Genomic DNA, 20,926 nt, shown 5'->3' on the forward strand with positions numbered 1-20,926 from the left:
TAACAACAAATGATTTCTTTCATTCTTAAAAATTTGCCGTATCATTTGCTGCAATGTTTGGACTCTTCTCTGCCACTTGGGTGTCCTGAATTTATGACCTGCTAATTGAATTGGGTAGGTTACTGATATGATCCCACATTGACTAGAGAATAAACTAGTTGGTGCCTTATAAGGGTGGGTGTCCCCTCCTCCTTCAAGCTAGCTTTTGGGAGTGAGTTCTACATTTCTCCTTGTAAGGTTGATGCATGCCTAGCGTGGGATAAGGCTTGCATCATTGGTGCTTTCATTGAGAGATCCCATCTTTCGAGATCCCAACACCTCGGAGTGGTGACCTATGGAGTGGTGGCTTGGACTGGAAGAGAGAGGGTGCCAACCGTGACCAACATAGCCGTGACCAACGAGGCCTCGGAGTGGTGGCTTGGACTGAAAGAAAGGGTGCCAACCGTGACCAACGAGGACGTTGGATCTTTAAAGGGTGGGGTATTGATATGATCCCACATTGACTAGAGAATAAACTAGTTGGTGCCTTATAAGGGTAGGTGTCCCCTCCTCCTTCAAGCTAGCTTTTGGGAGTGAGTTCTACATTTCTCCTTGTAAGGTTGATGCATGCCTAGCGTGGGATAACGCTTGCATCAGTGGTGCTTTCATTGAGAGATCCCATCTTTCGAGATCCCAACACCTCGGAGTGGTGACCTATGGAGTGGTGGCTTGGACTGGAAGAGAGAGGGTGTCAACCGTGACCAACGAGGCCTCGGAGTGGTGGCTTGGACTGAAAGAAAGGGTGCCAACCGTGACCAACGAGGACGTTGGATCTTTAAAGGGTGGGGTATTGATATGATCCCACATTGACTAGAGAATAAACTAGTTGGTGCCTTATAAGGGTAGGTGTCCCCTCCTCCTTCAAGCTAGCTTTTGGGAGTGAGTTCTACATTTCTCCTTGTAAGGTTGATGCATGCCTAGCGTGGGATAACGCTTGCATCAGTTACATTTGGGGGCAATAAAATATAAAATAGCTTGGTAAATGAAGATATGAAATTTTGAAATGTAACAATTCTTCATAGTGAATTTAATAGAGTTGCCCTTAATAATTAGAACTTGTTGGTGTAATGATGGGAGACTTCATAAATTTTGACTTAAATGATGGATAAGATCAGCCTTATATTGTTCTTATATGATTCATAGTGCATTCCATTTCATTGGTTAAAAACTTAGGCCCCCTTGGCTCACGGAATCCAATAGGATTCCGGCGGAATTGGAAATGAATTTAGACATGCATCGTGTCAAAATTCAATTCCAATTCTGCCGGGATCCCATTGGATTCCCTGAGCCAAACGAGGCCTTAGATTTGTCGTTTTATCTTTGAACTTGGCATAACTTTTATCTACAGTAGTGTGACTAACCAACCTGTAATGCGTATTATTATTGTTATATGGGAACTGTTTAAGTATGTGATGTCTGTCTATGATTGTTGATTAGAACAAATTAATATGACTAATCAATATCAAAAGTTAGCCCTACATCAGTACGTATAAATGGGGTTTGAAGAAAGATGCAAGTGGCAAGACATGTAGACGTCGATGCAGTGGGGTACTATTAATCAGACCAGTGGACCAATTATACTTCAAGAAGCTAGATTTCTTATTATGCATATAATTTATGAGTTTTAGCTCTTTGAATATATCTTTATATAAATATAAATATAATGATATATGAGTATTGAGATTTACTACAACAATTAGTGCCAGGTAGAACTACTATACCTTGAGAAATGAGTGTAAGAGTTAAGCTGTTAGTTGTGCTAGTTTCAATACATGTATTGCTGACATCAGCCCAGAGTCAGGATCGTAAGTTCTTTGTTATGTGATCATGTATTTGTATCATAGTTTTCTAGTACTCTTTAATTTGTGAAATTGTATTTCTTTTGTTAAATTTGCATCATCTCTGTATATGTGAAGGAATATTTTAAATTAATGATTTTTTGGTGCAGTTGTATATCTTAAGGCTCTCAAGGATAATTGGCAGAATACACCACCCAACTGGGTTGGTTCTGACCCATGTGAGGACAAGTGGGATGGGATTCACTGCACCGATTCACGTGTCACCTCGATGTAAGCCTTACCACAGTTCATTCAAATAAATGACCGCCATAAGTAACCGTCTTTGATAAACATTTCAACACCTTGTTTTTTCCATTTCAGAACCTTATCAAGCATAAATTTGATTGGGAAGTTATCTGGAGACATTGCACAGTTCTCTGAATTGCAAATCCTGTATGTCTGTGTATCGATTTGGAAACAAACTTGAATTACTCTGAGTCGTCGTTATTTTTATTTCACTTTTTAAGATTTTTTTTTATTACATGTAGGGATCTGTCTTACAATAAGGGCCTTACAGGATCACTTACTCCAGATATCGGGAGTTTAAAAAAGTTAACAACTCTGTAAGCAACTTTTTAGTAGTACTTCATAATTAATGATTTTACAACTGCTTATAAGTAAGCGTCTTGGATTAATTTTGTACAAAATTGTTTGGCAGAATCCTGGTTGGTTGCGGTTTCAACGGTCCACTTCCAGAAACTATAGGATCTCTACCGCAGTTAACTTTCTTGTAAGGATCTTGATTGCATAAAATTGTGTGTGTTTGGTCAATTAATTCAAATTGTAATATTTGTTACTATTTATGAAAATTTTCAGGTCTCTGAATAGTAACGGCTTCAGTGGACCAATTCCACCGTCAATTGGGAATCTTACTAAGCTTTATTGGTTGGATCTAGCTGACAATAAGCTTAGCGGATCTATACCAGTTTCGGATGGAACCAGCGCAGGGCTTGATTTTCTGGTTAATACAAAGCACTTGTAAGTCAATTTTATTATTTGCATTTAATTAGTATTTAGCGTTAAAAGAGTTACTAGTGTGCACCCGTGACTTCACGGAATTAATAATAATAATTATCCAGTGATTAATAATAATAATTACTTGTATATAGAGGAGAGAATAAAGATAATTAAGTTTGGTTTGTTTTTTTATATATAAGAGGGGTAGATGAGTTTGTTAGTACAAATTAATTAATCAATTGTTGATATGAAGAGAGACAATTATGACATCGTCATTTAAATCAATGATTAAAAATCATAGTTGTGAACTATCTAAATGTCAATATTCAATATTTTGACAAAAGATGACATAATTTTGACTTTCCCTTTATATACAAAAATAAAAATAAATTAAGAATAAGAAAATGTATATAGTTTACTTTTCGATATGATTACAGTCACTTTGGCAAGAACAAATTATCAGGTGAAATACCAGCTCAGCTCTTCAGCTCTGAAATGACTCTTAAACATGTGTATGTTCCTGCAAACCTGATCTGATCAGTAGCTTGAGACGTGATTCATTTTAGTTGATTAATATATATTATTTCGAGCAGGCTATTTGAAGATAACCAATTCTCAGGCCCATTTCCGTTAACACTAGGATTGGTTCAAACTCTTGAGGTGTTGTGAGTATCTTTACCCAATACATACCCCAAAATTAGAGGTGGCAAAATGGGCAGGTCGGACGTGCGACGGTCAATGAATAAAACGGGTTTGCCAGTTGAAACAAACTAGTTTAATGGTTCATATCGAACTAGATAAATGGGTGGGTGTTGAAATATTAAGTAGTCGATATACATTTTTTACAACTCTTGACCCATTTTCTGTTAAGCTATTTTAATTTTTGATTTGACCAAATTTGATCGGTTATAGGTGACACATAACTAAAAACGACCCGTTCGCAAGAAAAGGATCAAATTTTCCACCTTTACTCCAAAGAAGAAGTTAATGTGCATATCGTATTGACTATCAACTTTGACTTTGCATGTATGAGATAGACGTCTAGACAGGAATTCATTAAGCGGGAATGTCACATCAAACATCAACAATCTCACTCAGATCAACGAGCTGTAAGTTGGACAGCTGATAACTTACAGAAAACATGTTTTTTTCTTCCTTTTTTTATAAATATTTTTGGGGTAATTGTCATCTAGAAAGTTGTTTGCTTGTTCTGGTGTAGGTATCTATCCAACAACAAATTTGACGGAACACTGCCCGATTTAACTGGAATGACACTCCTAAACTATTTGTAAGAGTCTATATCATAATGCACACAATGTATTTCACTAATCGTTTTCCCTTTTAAAGGATGAGTTACTCAATTTTATCATTAGAATTATAATTATAAATATATTGGTTATACTAATTACGTTGCAAAACGTCATTACAGGGACATGAGCAATAATTCTTTCGAACCATCACCGATTCCTGAATGGTTATCATCATTGCAGTCTCTAACAACATTGTACATTTCTCCGCTTCTCTCAATCTACCCGTTCATTTCTTTTATAAAAGATTATTAATTTATTATCTTTATTTATTTATGATCACCCCACGAGATACACTTATTATTATTCGTTTATATATATATATATATATATATATATATATATATATATATATATATATATATATATATATATATATATCAGGATGATGGAAAATACAAACCTGCTAGGAGAAGTACCTGTTGTCTTATTTAGCATGCCATTACAGACTGTGTGAGGGCAATATCTTAATCTTACTTTACACCACATCACATTTTCATTTTTTAGTTTACTATTTTTTGAATTCTAAAACAATTATAAATTGCATAACAGAGTTCTAAGAAACAATCTGCTTAGTGGCACCCTGGATTTTGGAGCTGATTATAGCAACGATCTTCAACTTCTTGATATGACCTATAACAAGATTACCGATTTCACACCACCAAGTGGATTCACTACCAATCTGACGTATGTTATTCATACCTGTAATATCCTTGCAGGAATTCACAATAGATAGATTGCGAAACTAATATGAGTCTTGGCTATACCTGGCAATTGAGACCCATACTCTCAAATTTGGGTCAATTGGGTAAAGCTTTCGGGTCAATTGGGTCTTGAGAAAAAGTAGGTCTAGCAATGTAAATCAAAACTTAAAAAGAGGTCCAATGAGTTTCCCTTCAACCTATTGGGTCCTATACAAAATATGAAGTAACATGTCTAACGGCTATCAATACTCAAAGCTCAATAAATGGAGATAGGTCTAATGGGTACTGTAAATGGGTTGAGCATAACAAGTCTCATCCGCCAAATATTTATCAAATCATTCATGGTTATATCGTTTATTATGTATATTAATATTTCTTATATGTATAGAATAAGTTATAAATTATAAATTATAATAATTAAAATAATATAATAAGTGTAAAAAAGCAATGTAGAAGTATATGACCTGTTTGACCTGTTACCCATTTTGACCTGTTACCCAAACCGACCCAACCTGACCCATTTGGACCTTTATAAAAATTTTACCCTTTTTACCCATGATCCACTTCAACACAAAACCATTAAACCGACCCAACCTGACCCGTTTGCCAGGTACTCTTGGCTTACGGGTTTAAACGAATCCTAGACGCTTTAGGTCCAAACTATGTGCACTTAGTGTACATAAATCTACGCGACAATTGTCTTAAAAAAAATTAATTGTAATATACTCCGTACTGTATTTTTTTGAGTGAGTTTCGACTTTCGACCCATTTCATTTGAAGCTATTTTTTTCTTACTTATTTGACATGTAGCTATTCTTTAGGAGCTTAATTTGTCTTGGTATTGACTCATTTATATCTAATTGCAGTCTCTTCGCGAATCCAGTTTGTATGAAATCAGAAGCAACATATTGTAAACCTCCAAAAGAATCTGATCACTCCCCATATTCAACACCGCAAAACAACTGCATTCAATCTACCACCTGCAATTCGGATCAAGTTTTTAGTCCAAACTGTAAATGTTCATATCCGTATTCGGGAACTTTAACTTTTAGAGCTCCTTCGTTCTCCGATCTAGGAAACGTAACAATCTATACATCTCTTGAGAGTTCCATGATGATTTCTTTTGAATCTAATCAGCTCCCAGTTGACTCAATTTCACTGAGTCAACCCACCGAGAATCAAGTTGACTACCTTGTGATAAACCTAGATGTTTTCCCATCTGGTGACGAGCGTTTCAATAGGTCAGGAATATCGCAAATAGGATTCGTGCTTAGTAACCAAACTTATAAACCTCCACACTCTTTTGGACCATACGTTTTTAATGGCAACGACTATGGTTTCTTTGCAGGTAACTCTATATACTATATTGGTTTATATATGTTGCTTCAAAATATCCCATGCATATCTGATTGTGTGCACGTTGGTTCTATTTACAGATGGGTCAAAACGAAAAAATAAGTCGGTTAGCATTGGACTTATAATTGGAGTATCAGTGGGAGCTTGTGTTCTAGTGCTATTACTGATCATTGCAGGACTTTATGCTTTCCGTCAGAAAGGAAAGGCCGAAAGAGCTACTAGAAAGAACAGTCCTTTTGGTAAGACTATAGTGGCAAAATGGGTGGGTCAAATGGGTTGGGTTGACGTAAAAAGCTTTTAACCAAGAATATTTGAAGTACATATACGTAAAAAGCTTTTAACCAAGAATATTTGAAGTACCTATACGTAAGCAATTAAAAATTTTACTTTGGGTGATGTTCATATTGTTTCACTCCAGTTTTTACGTGAAAACTATAACGTAAAATTTCACTTTGGGTGATGTTCATATTATAGACCCACGAGATATAAATCATGATCTTGGTCGGATCTTATGTAAATGGGTCAAAATTGCCACCTCTAGTTTTTACGTGAAAACTATAACGCAATAAACGTCTGCCCACTGGTTTTCTAATTATAGTACACTTGCAGCGTCTTGGGACCCAGATAAAGGCAAAGGTGGTTGTCCTCAACTGAAAGGGGCAAGATCTTTCACATTTGAAGAGCTTAAAATATGCACAAATAATTTTAGTGCAGCATCAAATATAGGAGCTGGTGGCTACGGCATGGTCGGTATTAAATAAATCGGCAATCGTGTTTGCTATCACTTAATAGACCAAAGATGGTAGAACTTTATTATGTTAATATAATTGATCTGTTGTAGGTTTACAGAGGGAGTCTTCCAAATGGGCAATTGATTGCCGTTAAACGAGCTCGACAAGAATCTAATCAGGGTGCTCTTGAGTTTAAAAATGAAATCGAGCTTCTGTCAAGGGTTCATCACAAGAATGTTGTTAGTCTTGTGGGATTTTGTTTCGATGCAGGTGAACAAATGCTGGTTTATGAGTATATTGTTAATGGTACTCTCAAGGATAGTCTTTCAGGTATAATAATCTTCTTTCTCACCTTAATATAGTAGAACTCCATAATCTTTGACATGTTCTAGCTATATCTTATAAATTTACCCATTTGGTGAACCTGACACCAGCGAAACCAATGTCGCACCAAAAATAAAACTAAATTCACCTCTTAATTGAATGGTTCAACACTAACTAAATGCTAAACAATTCAGCATTCACTGCGTTTGTTACTTATATCTGAATGACAAATGATGATGAACCATTCAGCAATCTGTGATGAACCGTTTGGTTGTTATATTCTCTTAACTATTCAGCACCTTTATTTCCTTTAATATCTTTCTTAAATTATACTTAGAACACTTGTCTAACAATTATATTGTTTTATTTATCCATTTAAACGGTTAATACACTAATTTTACATCTTTAATAGAGTTCATTCAGAATAATTATCAAACATGTTATTGTCGTGAAGAACTAAGTTAAGTCAGAACCTTTGATCATTCAGATTTTGACCCATTCCGTGCTTAATCATTTTTTTTTTATCAAACGCACCCTAAGAACTGATGAAAACTTACAGGGAGGTCTGGGATTAGGTTGGATTGGATGAGAAGACTAAAAATAATCCTTGGAGCCGCAAAAGGGTTGCAGTATCTGCATGATCTTGCAGATCCTCCCATCATACATAGAGATGTCAAGACAACTAATATATTACTTGACGAACGGTTGAATGCCAAAGTTGCTGATTTTGGTCTTTCCAAGCCACTTGGTGATGCTGACCGAACACACATTACCACCCAAGTCAAAGGAACAATGGTTAGTCAACTTTCTTCCATAACGATTATTCTAGGGAGTAATGTTTTGATATTGTTTTAAAGGTGATTATTGGCTAATAAATCAGTTTATTGTATTCTAAAAACATCAATATTCAATTACTAAGAACAACTATCTACGCAGATCATTTGAATAATTCACCCTTCATGAAATTGTTATAGGGTTACATGGATCCTGAATATTACATGACTCAGCAATTGACGGAAAAAAGTGACGTTTATAGTTTTGGAATAGTAATGTTGGAGTTGATAACAGCAAGAAATCCAATTGAGAACGGTAAGTACATAGTAAGGGAGATACAAGAAACAATGAACAAGGAAAAAGACTCATATAACCTTCGTGAGGTTATTGACCCGATCATCGGTTCGAGCACTGAAATACCAGGATTAGTGACGTTTGTGGATGTTGCAATGCGGTGTGTTGAAGAAACTGGGAATCGAAGACCAACAATGAGTGAAGTTGTGAAAGAGATAGAGAATATTATGGAATTAGCGGGTATTAATCCGTATGTTGAATCTGCGTCGACTTCAGAAAGTTATGAAGGAAAAAGTAAGGGGAATAATCATCCTTACTTGAATGATAACCTCTTTGCATACAGTGGAGATCATCTATCTTCAATTTTGGATGCGAAATGATCATATATATATAGGTGTTGTTTTACAATTTAGGATGTAAATGTATTTGTTCATTCGGGTTCTATAGGTATGCATATGTTAATTATCTAAGCATTTATTTATGTAAATTATTTAAGTCAATTTTCATTGGTTTAAGCAAATATTTGCTAGTCACAACTGTTTAAATTACAGGTGTTGTATGTCTATCACACTGCAAAAAGTTGAAAGAACTCTAGTTACGAGTATTTAGTACTGAGTAGTACGTTAGTTATGTATTGCTTATGTATAAGTTTTTTAGAGTATGCAGCTACTTACTATGTTGCTCAAACATTGGCCATGTGCATTGTCTTGTACGAAAAGAAGATCAAACATGCAATTTGATTTGATATTAACATGTCTGTTTTTTAGTTTTGTATCCAGATTTGTCAACTTCTATCTTCAAGTAAACAAGATTGAAAGTTACATATGATTGTATATATTATTATTGGAATTTGATTTGATATTAACATGTCTGTCTTTATAGATTATATATTTTAGTGTTTCTTTAAAACTTTTTACTTTTAAATTTCTTAGGAGTGTATACATTTTTCAGTTTGGACCAATAGTCAATGTTTAAGGGGGTGTTTGGATTGGCGATATGAAGTTGATTTTTTAATCATTGCGTTTATAAATCGCAATTAATTTAGTTTTAGTGTTTGGCAACCAAAATTTAAAAAATAATTATTTACGTTCTTGAGCCTTAAAAACACGATTTCCCAACAGTAACTAGGGGCATATTGTTTGCAAAACGTGATTTCTCAAATACAAGTCTTGCCATTTATTTGACTATTATATCCCTAACAACATTGCTTCAATTGTCATTTACAATACAATAATAGAAAATACTCTCTATAAAAGACCTCTGCTTTTCCTTCTTTCAACAACAGCTCATCTCTTCATAAAAAAATAGTGCGAAATATTATAAGTACCATACATAATACGAAGTACAAATTTAATAATAATACTCCGTTATCTTGAAAAATACTAGTAATAGTTATCATAGTTAAAATAAATTGTATATGTATGTGAAAGTATTTTGCTTATACAATTTATGAAAAATGTATATATATATATAGGGGCACGATCCATGGATAAGCTTAAAAGGAGTACAAACCGGATAAGCAAAATAAATTTTTTTTTTTTGAATTTTTTTTACATTCATAAATCTGCATTAAAATGCACCTCTAATCAATTTTTTTCATAAAAAAAAAAGTTCAAAATCTTTCAAAAATCGATGATGAATGGTAAAATTAACCATTCATCTGGTTAATTTATCATTCATCTTGTTTACGATTAATGATAAAATTAATCAATGCTAAAAAACCAGATGAATGGTTAAATTAACCATTCATCTGCTTTTTTATCATTCATCATAAATAGATGAATGGTTAAATTAACCATTCATCTGCTTTTTTTTAGCATTGATTAATTTTATCATTCATCGCGAACAAAAATGAATGATAAATTAACCAGATGAATGGTTAATTTTACCATTCATCATCAATTTTTACCATTCATCATCGGTGTTTACCATTTATCATCGATTTTCGAACGATTTTGTTCAAAAACTTTTTAAAATTTTTTCTTTTTCTTCTATTTGCATATTAAAGGATCGTTTTTTAAAAAAAAAAAAATTTGAAATTTTACTTATCCAGTTTGTGCCCCATTTAGTGCTTATCCATGGATTGGTCCACTATATATATATATATATATATATATATATATATATATATATATATATATATATATATATATATATATATATATATATATATATATATATATATATATATATATATATATATATATTAAAAGATTGTTCTTTTTGGTAATTTTACATGTTAAGTTATCAAATAATTTGATTTTACCAAACACTCAGAACACTGATTATCTCATTATTGCGATATAAAACAGCATAATCAAATCCAAACACCTTTAAACCGAATCACGTTTTAATACAGCTGATTATCTGATTCTGATTATTTAAAACGCATAATCAATTTTTCAAACGCAAATCCAAACACCCCCTAAGTCTAGACCATCACTGATGTGTATTGTTATTATAAGTTTATAACTGCTGAAACGTATAGAGCGAAAGCATTTCCAATAACATGATGCGAGCACCGACGTCATAAATTAACTGTTTTCTTGTTTTAATTCCCTTGATCGCGCCAAAGGAATCATTAGTTCGGTTTCCATCTTCACCGGCCATTGGAATGAGAAAGTTTATCTCTAATATTAACCGATGTGGACGAGTAAATAGAAGAGAACATAGAAAATACACAACTATATAAATTCAATTATTATTATTTATTATATCTCTCTTAACTATAATTAGAAAACTATTACTATGATGTAATTAAGTATGTTAAAAACACACATGGCAAAATCTCACCCTTTGATCCGTTTCCCTTATTTTAATCTTATCTGTTTAAATACATAATGTCGTCATTTAGCATTGTAATCGGCAGTTAAGGAAAACAATTACCTGGGTACCCTTATTACGTTACGAAATATTTCAGTACGCAAAATTAGGGAAAATCGCCGGAGTTTCTTTCATATTCTTCCATTAATTTCACAACCGTTGTAATTTAATTCCTACCTTCCACGATTAATCACCAATACACACTTCCCAAATCAATTGATATACAACAATCATCATACATACTTCCCAAATCAATAGATGAACAGCTTTCTATCGGTGAATAGATTAACGTCAGCTAGCACAAAGCAGATCGATATCAGACAAATAACTAAGCATTATTGAATCAAAAACACGAAAAGCATATCGATGGAAGAGCTGTATCGGGGTTCACATTGTACCAGATGCAAATCAATGAGATGTGAAATCGGCAATGAACACAGTGGCGAAGTAGAAGGTGTCAATGTTTACTTTCAATTTCATTATTATTTCATTAGGGATATTGATTATAGTACATTTAATTCCTTTTTATTTATATATTATCATTCAAACTGATATATGGTGAACCGATTGAATCTTTTAAATTTCAATCTTCAACCATTATCGATTCAATTATGCTATTTTACCTATCAGCGGGGGTACAAGTTCTTAAACACTATGATTGACGACTGAATTGGTTTCATCCTTCAGGAATCATTGTAAGTAACTATTAAATTAGGGTTTCTGATATCGATTTAATTTTTTTCAAGATTACCCATATTTTATAAGTGACATGTATAGGTTACATGAATCAATGAATGTGTGAGTTGCATATATGACTGCTAATCTGGGTACTGCGAATATATCTAAAATGATCTTTTTGTACATGTCTGCATTTTATTTTTATTTTTCGGTTGTCAAGAAAAAAAGTAATGTGTACATATGGGTAATTTTGTGTAAACCCATGATACTTGTATGTTCTTCATGGCCAAATGTGGTCTCATCGTCTGCAATTGGATGATATTTCCTTACTGACAGTTTGAATTAGAGCTTGAAAAGTAAAAGAATGAAAGTAGGTTGATATTTAGTGACAATCCAAATAATATTATTTGGTCTTCTGCTGGAATAATTCAAAAGCTCATGAGTATCAGCCTTTGGTTATGGATATTGCTCGAACAAAAAAACTTTTTAAGGTTTTGATGTAAGAAGCTCATTTGTTCATCATCTATTTTTTTTTATTACGGTGTTGGATAAACATCATTCGGGTCTCATGTATTCACGTTATTGTTGATTATAGGTGCTGTCAAAACATGGGACATAGTTAGCAGGATGAGTTGACGGTTGCTCGGATATCCTACAGAACGTACAATGTGCATAGACATTTGTTCTTAAGGTTCTTGATTTAACTCTTTCTATATCTACCTTCTAGGTGGTAATGATGGCTATTCTGACCCAATTACATATGTATGGTCTGCTTGGTAGATTACTTTCAAGATTCTGATAACGACTTCTTTCATGTACACTCTGAAGCAATACAAATTGGCAAAATTAACTCCTATTTTGAAACTGGATGTTGCAGACCAACATCTCAGTAAGTTTATTCAGTTTTTTTAATATGTAAATACCAGTCTTAGCAATGAATGTCATATCAAGGTCTTTTTATGAATGGTAAGAAGCCGACATCTGGACGTTTTGGCTCATGTTCTTCGAGGAATTGCAAATTGTGCAAAATACACGTTGAGAGCATCCACCATGGTAACTTCTTTGCATATTTTTGACTTATTCTTTAACACGAAAAAAGATTTTGTGAACCAACATGAATGTAAATAGAAATGGTCTACTTATATAATAGGTATTATTAAAACATTTCTATATACAGGATCAATGGGGAAGTAACCAATCGGGGGGAAGCTGTAACATCCCGCGTTTTTCCGTTAAATTTATTTTTAATACTATCTGTTTTTTTTTTATAAAATATTTCGTTATTTATATTCGTAGATTCCGTTGACAAACGTTCATAATATTTCCGTTATTTAATTATAACATCACTCGTTTACTCGAGCGTTTTTAAAATATTCGTTTGGCGAATTCACGCACCCGCTTTGAAACTTGAGGGACCGAGGTTGCCAAGTGGGCAAACTAGTTAACTAGGTCAACTAGTCAACCCACCTCATCCACCCATTCATCTCCACCCACCTTCTCACCTCTTTCTCCTCTTTCTCTCTTCATCTTCCATTTTTGAACTTAAACACCCAACTCACAAAAATCATCATCTAAATCCGGATCAAGAGGCAAACATCAAAACAAATTACATATTCGTGATCCTCTACATTTTGGTACCAATTTCATCTCGTTTGGGTAACATTTCTAAAACACTAAATTTCTCTAAATTCGTTTTATATACTTAAAATGGTGTTAGTTAGTGTCTATGGCTCGTGTATAACATGAATATATGTTTTGTTTGCTCGATTTGTTGTTTTAGAGTAACTAGCATGAACTTGAAAATGGGTGTGCTTAATCTTTGATTTTGGATGAGTTAATGTTGTTAAATTGTTAAAGTTCATGTTTAATTGTATTGCTAGTATCACTAGCTTCGTTTTGATGTGTAGGTTGATTAAGAAAACTTCAAACACATGATTATTGATTTTTGTGAATTTTGGTTAGGGTTTGATAGACTTTGAAATGAACTTTTGATGCGTTGAATGCTTGTTAATGTTGTTAGTAAGTGTTTAGATGCATTGTATGCTTAATTACCTTCGAAACGGCATATCGTATGTGTAAATTGGATTCCCGAATCATAAAATACGTTTTACGAACTTGAAACTTTGAAAATAAACCTTTCTTGATCAATTGACGAGTTTTCGGCTATTGTAATTGATGTTTTTGCTTGGTGAAAGGTAGTTAATTGTATTCCTTGTCAAAAGAGCTTTCCAATGATATAAGATGCATATTCTAAGTGTTTACGGTTTGCGTTTTGTGCTAAATTGAATTTTGGATCAAGACTTGAACTTTTGAAACTGACCAGGTACCAGGCCACGCCTAATGTCGCGGCGCGACACCTCTGGCCGCGGCGCGGCAATAGCCGTGTTTGGGTTCTGACCTACTTTGTCAAATTTTGAAAAATGTTTGCTATGCTACGCACCTCCGATTCACATGTAACTTGTTCTAACATGCTTATATATGAATAAAAACCTCAGAAAATAGTTCGGGACCCGACCCGACCCTGTTGACTTTTTCGTTGACTTTGACCAAGTTTGACTATTAGTCAAACTTAACAAAACACTTATACAATCGTTCTAATCTTATTTTATACTTGATTCTTGCATGAAACTTGACAACGTGATTCACATGCTATATAATCGAGTCGTAATGAGCCATAGGACTAATTGAACACATTTCGCCCGACCTTGTGTCGTAACCGGTTAATTGATACAACTTACTTGTTTAGGTCAAGGCTAAGCAACATTCATGCACACGTTTACTTTGTGAAGTACATTTATACTCGTGCACTCGAGGTGAGATCATAGTCCCATCTTTCAACAACTTTTATGCTTTAAACTATGGGATGAGAAACATATACGTATCATACTTTTACACTTGAACACAAGTACGAAAACGAACATTCCACGTACGGGTTTGAACAAAAAGCCACAATTCAATTATCATTAGTTACACTTGCAGGGTGTAAACGTGAACTTATATTATGTGATCACATGGGCTTGACGAGCCTCATTCGGACGGTTCGCTACCGTTAGCGGATGAAATATATTTTCGGGTCTAGTGTATGTTCTAACACTACGCAAAGGGTGCAAAACAGTTAAGTTTGATAATTGGGTGCCCGGGATACAAACAACAACTTTGGAATGCAAATGATTTTGATAATAATCTTATACTAAATCTTGTGGTTCAAATACAACGTTTACTAAAACACCTATGATTTCACCAACGTTTTTCGTTGACAGTTTTCTATATGTTTCTCAGGTTCATACTTGGCTACTTGATACATGCTTCCGCACACTTTGATTACTTGCTTGGAGTCAAGCATACATACATACATACGCTAGTGATAGCACCTTTGGATTCAAACTTTTATCTACATACTTTCGCTATTTATAGCAAACCGTGATTTTCAACTAATTATGTCGCAAGTTATTTCATTTATACTTTATACTCTTGTAAACTTAAACTTGTCGTCGAACAGTTTTGTAAACTAAACCTTGTAAGCATGGTACATTTCAAATGAACGCGACATAATTTTGGTCAAACGAGTCTCATATAGGGACTACGACCACGTAACGGGACCTAAGTAGTCGGCGCCGTCAATGACGATTTTGTCGGGTCGCTACAGATGGTATCAGAGCGTTGGTTGTAGGGAACTAGGATGTGCATTAGTGTGTCTGACAGAGTCGTTAGGACGCATTAGTGAATCTAGACTACAACCGGATAGTTAATCATTGCATCCTGACTTGCATTTGCTATAGATAGCACTTACTTGACTATTTGTGCATATATACTTGAATCTTTCTTAGGTGAACTCCATAATGGTACCAAACTTTCATCATACGAATCCGTATTCTGCCACTTCCTGGTAACACACGTAAATTCGAGATTCATGTGCGTAAGGATGACAACGACTTCATTGGTCACACTTGTCCGGGAACCCTGTCTCCCAGATTATGATTCGCCACCATTTCAACTTACTATCGGTGTCACACCGGTGTTCCTTACTATCTACCACTTCTTGTTACTACCATCACTACTCTAGGTGAGTATCGTCATCGCTAATTATCACTACGGTTGCGTACTTTTTGTTATCATGATTCGTTACTCTTTTCGTGCCTAAGGGCATTATCGCTTGACTTGAACCGCAATGACGTGAACAATCATTTATACACTTCCCTCGGGGAACGCTTCTTTATAGTTGCACTAATTCTTTCGATTCAATACGAGTCACGTTAGAGACGTCGTTACACTTTGTTTATTTTAAACTTCACGATTACACGAACTTGAATCTATAGAGTGATGTGGGAATGGAGGTATGAGTTAGCGTAATATAACGACACTCGATCAACGTAGTTATATTACGGTAAGTCATACCAAAGTTCTAATGACACATGATGGTGGTTGGACTCGATCAACCTAATCACCACCATGTGCCATGTACATGACTTTATTTTTCTTGTTTGAACATCCGAAAACTCCGAGAATACTGATAACAACCATACCCGGGACACATCTTCGATTATTGTCGAACCATATTGATGCTTCCGAATGAATGACAAATTCTTTCGACTTCAAACATATGTTACACGTGTGTACTATCTCGTTTTCTTATAGTTTTTATAGACGAACTACAAAATGCTTGGTATGCTCACATCGAGGCGAAAACTTCTCTCGCCTTACACTCGTACTTCCGTTTAAGGAAATATTTTATCTAAATTCTCAATGGAGAGAGAGACTCTTCACACTATACTAGTATTCGCCTCGAGGGTGAATAGTCCTATCGAACATTTTCGGAAACCGATAAATTTTCCGCGGCGCGAAATTCTTGAGAAACAGAAACTTGTTCCAACAAATGTTTTCATGTCCTAACAAACTTTTTCAAATATACCTTAAGGAAATGTACCTCGTTTCGGATCGAGATTCTCATTTCACTTCTAGATTTTGGAGTGCCTCACAAAAAGTCTCGGGACCACGTTTAGACATGAGTACCGCACATCAACCACAACCCGATGGACCGAGCAAACATACGATTCAAACCTTGGAAACCGTAATACGAATTTGTGTTATCAACTTCAAATTTACTTGAGAAAAGTTTTTGCCTTTAACCAAATTCTCTTACAACGATGGTTATCATTCAAGTCTTAACGTCACACTTTTCGAGGACCCGTATAGCCGTAATTGTCGTTTTCTTAAATTGTTGAACCGAAGTAGGTGACAAGCGAACCACCAGACCCGAAATCATTCATGAAACAACCGGAAAATTTTTCAATTCCAAGAAAGGCTCAAGGCGGATCGTAGTCGCCAAAAGAACTATGCCGATGTTAGACGTGAACCTCTCGAATTCCAAGTGGGTAACCGCGTAACGTTAAAGTCGCACCTTGAAAAGGTGTAATCCGTTTCGGGAAACGTAGATAGCTAAATCCGCGATATTTTTAGTCCTTTTAAAATCCTGGGGTGTTTTGGACCCGTTACTAGCCGTTTAGATTTTTCAACTCATTCGAGTCTCCGTTCATCCTAAATTCTACGTATCAAACTTAAAGGCGTGTCTTGCGAAACGAGAACTTGTTATCCTCTTCGATGAACTTACTATCAACGATAAACTCCACCTCATAGGAGGACCGATTGAAACTATAAATCGTGAAACCAAACTTTAAACCAACGTAAAATCCCGACCGTCAAAGTCCGTTGAAATTCCTAAGGACGTACCTTCACTTATTCGTAGAATCGGCAACACAACATTTCGAAGAAGAAATAACAACTACTACTTCCAACTAAATTTCGGGACGAAATTTCTTTTAAGGTGTAGGTAATGTAACATCCCGCGTTTTTCCGTTAAATTTATTTTTAATACTATCTGTTTTTTTTATAATATCTTTCGTTATTTATATTCGTAGATTCCGTTGACAAACGTTCATAATATTTCCGTTATTTAATTATAACATCACTCGTTTACTCGAGCGTTTTTAAAATATTCGTTTGGCGAATTCACGCACCCGCTTTGAAACTTGAGGGACCGAGGTTGTCAAGTGGGCAAACTAGTTAACTAGGTCAACTAGTCAACCCACCTCATCCACTCATTCATCTCCACCCACCTTCTCACCTCTTTCTCCTCTTTCTCTCTTCATCTTCCATTTTTGAACTTAAACACCCAACTCACAAAAATCATCATCTAAATCCGGATCAAGAGGCAAACATCAAAACAAATTACATATTCGTGATCCTCTCTTCATCCTCTACATTTTGGTACCAATTTCATCTCGTTTGGGTAACATTTCTAAAACACTAAATTTCTCTAAATTCGTTTTATATACTTAAAATGGTGTTAGTTAGTGTCTATGGCTCGTGTATAACATGAATATATGTTTTGTTTGCTCGATTTGTTGTTTTAGAGTAACTAGCATGAACTTGAAAATGGGTGTGCTTAATATTTGATTTTGGATGAGTTAATGTTGTTAAATTGTTAAAGTTCATGTTTTAATTGTGTTGCTAGTATCACTAGCTTCGTTTTGATGTGTAGGTTGATTAAGAAAACTTCAAACACATGATTATTGATTTTTGTGAATTTTGGTTAGGGTTTGATAGACTTTGAAATGAACTTTTGATGCGTTGAATGCTTGTTAATGTTGTTAGTAAGTGTTTAGATGTATTGTATGCTTAATTACCTTCGAAACGGCATATCGTATGTGTAAATTGGATTCCAGAATCATAAAATACGTTTTACGAACTTGAAACTTTGAAAATAAACCTTTCTTGATCAATTGACGAGTTTTCGGCTATTGTAATTGATGTTTTTGCTTGGTGAAAGGTAGTTAATTGTATTCCTTGTCAAAAGAGCTTTCCAATGATATAAGATGCATATTCTAAGTGTTTACGGTTTGCGTTTTGTGCTAAATTGAATTTTGGATCAAGACTTGAACTTTTGAAACTGACCAGGTACCAGGCCACGCCTAATGTCGCGGCGCGACACCTCTGGCCGCGGCGCGGCAATAGCCGTGTTTGGGTTCTGACCTACTTTGTCAAATTTCGAAAAATGTTTGCTATGCTACGCACCTCCGATTCACATGTAACTTGTTCTAACATGCTTATATATGAATAAAAACCTCAGAAAAATAGTTCGGGACCCGACCCGACCCCGTTGACTTTTTCGTTGACTTTGACCAAGTTTGACTATTAGTCAAACTTAACAAAACACTTATACAATCGTTCTAATCTTATTTTATACTTGATTCTTGCATGAAACTTGACAACGTGATTCACATGCTATATAATCGAGTCGTAATGAGCCATAGGACTAATTGAACACATTTCGCCCGACCTTGTGTCGTAACCGGTTAATTGATACAACTTACTTGTTTAGGTCAAGGCTAAGCAACATTCATGCACACGTTTACTTTGTGAAGTACATTTATACTCGTGCACTCGAGGTGAGATCATAGTCCCATCTTTCAACAACTTTTATGCTTTAAACTATGGGATGAGAAACATATACGTATCATACTTTTACACTTGAACACAAGTACGAAAACGAACATTCCACGTACGGGTTTGAACAAAAAGCCACAATTCAATTATCATTAGTTACACTTGCAGGGTGTAAACGTGAACTTATATTATGTGATCACATGGGCTTGACGAGCCTCATTCAGACGGTTCGCTACCGTTAGCGGATGAAATATATTTTCGGGTCTAGTGTATGTTCTAACACTACGCAAAGGGTGCAAAACAGTTAAGTTTGATAATTGGGTGCCCGGGATACAAACAACAACTTTGGAATGCAAATGATTTTGATAATCATCTTATACTAAATCTTGTGGTTCAAATACAACGTTTACTAAAACACCTATGATTTCACCAACGTTTTTCGTTGACAGTTTTCTATATGTTTCTCAGGTTCATACTTGGCTACTTGATACATGCTTCCGCACACTTTGATTACTTGCTTGGAGTCAAGCATACATACATACATACGCTAGTAATAGCACCTTTGGATTCAAACTTTTGTCTACATACTTTCGCTATTTATAGCAAACCGTGATTTTCAACTAATTATGTCGCAAGTTATTTCATTTATACTTTATACTCTTGTAAACTTAAACTTGTCGTCGAACAGTTTTGTAAACTAAACCTTGTAAGCATGGTACGTTTCAAATGAACGCGACATAATTTTGGTCAAACGAGTCTCATATAGGGACTACGACCACGTAACGGGACCTAAGTAGTCGGCGCCGTCAATGACGATTTTGTCGGGTCGCTACAGAAGCGGGGGGAAGCAAAAAAATTTTTTTTCGTTTTTTTGGAATTTTTTTTCCGGCATCAAGATCACACGAAAATATGAACATTTAGAAGAGACACTTCGTGATGAATGTTATTATTTAGGCGGAAAAACGATCGACAAAAATAACATTCAAGATAATATTGTTCGTGAAGAATATGAACGTTTTTTTTCTTCATGTTTTGTGAAGTAAAATTTAGCCCGATTTAGAGTTTAGGGTTTGGTGTTTGGTGTTTTGGGTTTATTCCATAAACCCAAAACACCAAACCCTAAACCCTAAACCCTAAACTCTAAACCGTTCGTGTTAAAAACTAAATCTAAATCCTAAATCTAAACCCTAAATCTAAACCCTAAACCCTAAATTTCTAAACCCTAATATCTAAACCCTATAAACCCTAATATCTAAACCCTAATATCTAAACCCCAATAGCTAAAACCTCAACATACGCTCGAAAAACACGATAATTGTTATATATTACTTCTTCGAGCGTTTTCCCGCCAAAATAAAAACATTTATCACAAAGTGTCTCTACTAAATGTTCATATTTTCATCCCATCTATAATGTTCGTGAACAAAGTTTTTTCAAAAAACGAAAAAAAAAAATAAAGTTTTTGCTTCCCCCCGGTTGGTTACTTCCCTCTTGATCCTGCCACATTACTATTGACAAAGGTTGGGTTTTTTTTTTTTTGTTTTTTGTTTTTTTTGTTTTTGTGATATCGATGGACATATTAGTTGCTACATAATTTTCTTTATTAATTTAGACCAATGCTTGTGGGAAAACCAACTTAATCGCACCGTTTGTTTAGT

General features: G+C 34.8%; 1 protein-coding gene across 3 annotated transcripts; it reads left to right on the forward strand.

Moving 5' to 3' along the window:
• The first annotated feature begins 1,400 nt into the window (after nucleotides 1-1,400).
• LOC139851540 (leucine-rich repeat receptor protein kinase HPCA1-like) lies at nucleotides 1,401-9,096 on the forward strand. Of its 3 annotated transcripts, XM_071840622.1 has the most exons (19): nucleotides 1,401-1,844; nucleotides 1,988-2,108; nucleotides 2,199-2,270; nucleotides 2,366-2,440; nucleotides 2,536-2,607; nucleotides 2,694-2,855; nucleotides 3,272-3,346; nucleotides 3,428-3,499; nucleotides 3,872-3,943; nucleotides 4,054-4,122; nucleotides 4,264-4,338; nucleotides 4,526-4,594; nucleotides 4,694-4,828; nucleotides 5,712-6,193; nucleotides 6,282-6,440; nucleotides 6,811-6,947; nucleotides 7,043-7,262; nucleotides 7,816-8,051; nucleotides 8,231-9,096. In XM_071840622.1, exons 1-19 carry the CDS (start codon nucleotides 1,769-1,771, stop codon nucleotides 8,702-8,704), a joined length of 2,853 nt encoding a protein of 950 aa, XP_071696723.1. In that variant the 5' UTR covers nucleotides 1,401-1,768; the 3' UTR covers nucleotides 8,705-9,096. The 3 variants fall into 3 exon arrangements, with proteins under 3 accessions (XP_071696723.1, XP_071696724.1, XP_071696725.1); XM_071840623.1 differs by lacking the exon at nucleotides 4,526-4,594 and having other exon boundaries at nucleotides 1,402-1,844; XM_071840624.1 differs by lacking the exon at nucleotides 3,272-3,346 and having other exon boundaries at nucleotides 1,402-1,844.
• The last annotated feature ends 11,830 nt before the right edge of the window (nucleotides 9,097-20,926 follow it).

Source organism: Rutidosis leptorrhynchoides, chromosome 6 (genome assembly GCF_046630445.1).
Source record: "Rutidosis leptorrhynchoides isolate AG116_Rl617_1_P2 chromosome 6, CSIRO_AGI_Rlap_v1, whole genome shotgun sequence".
Classification (NCBI taxonomy): Eukaryota; Viridiplantae; Streptophyta; class Magnoliopsida; order Asterales; family Asteraceae; genus Rutidosis; species Rutidosis leptorrhynchoides.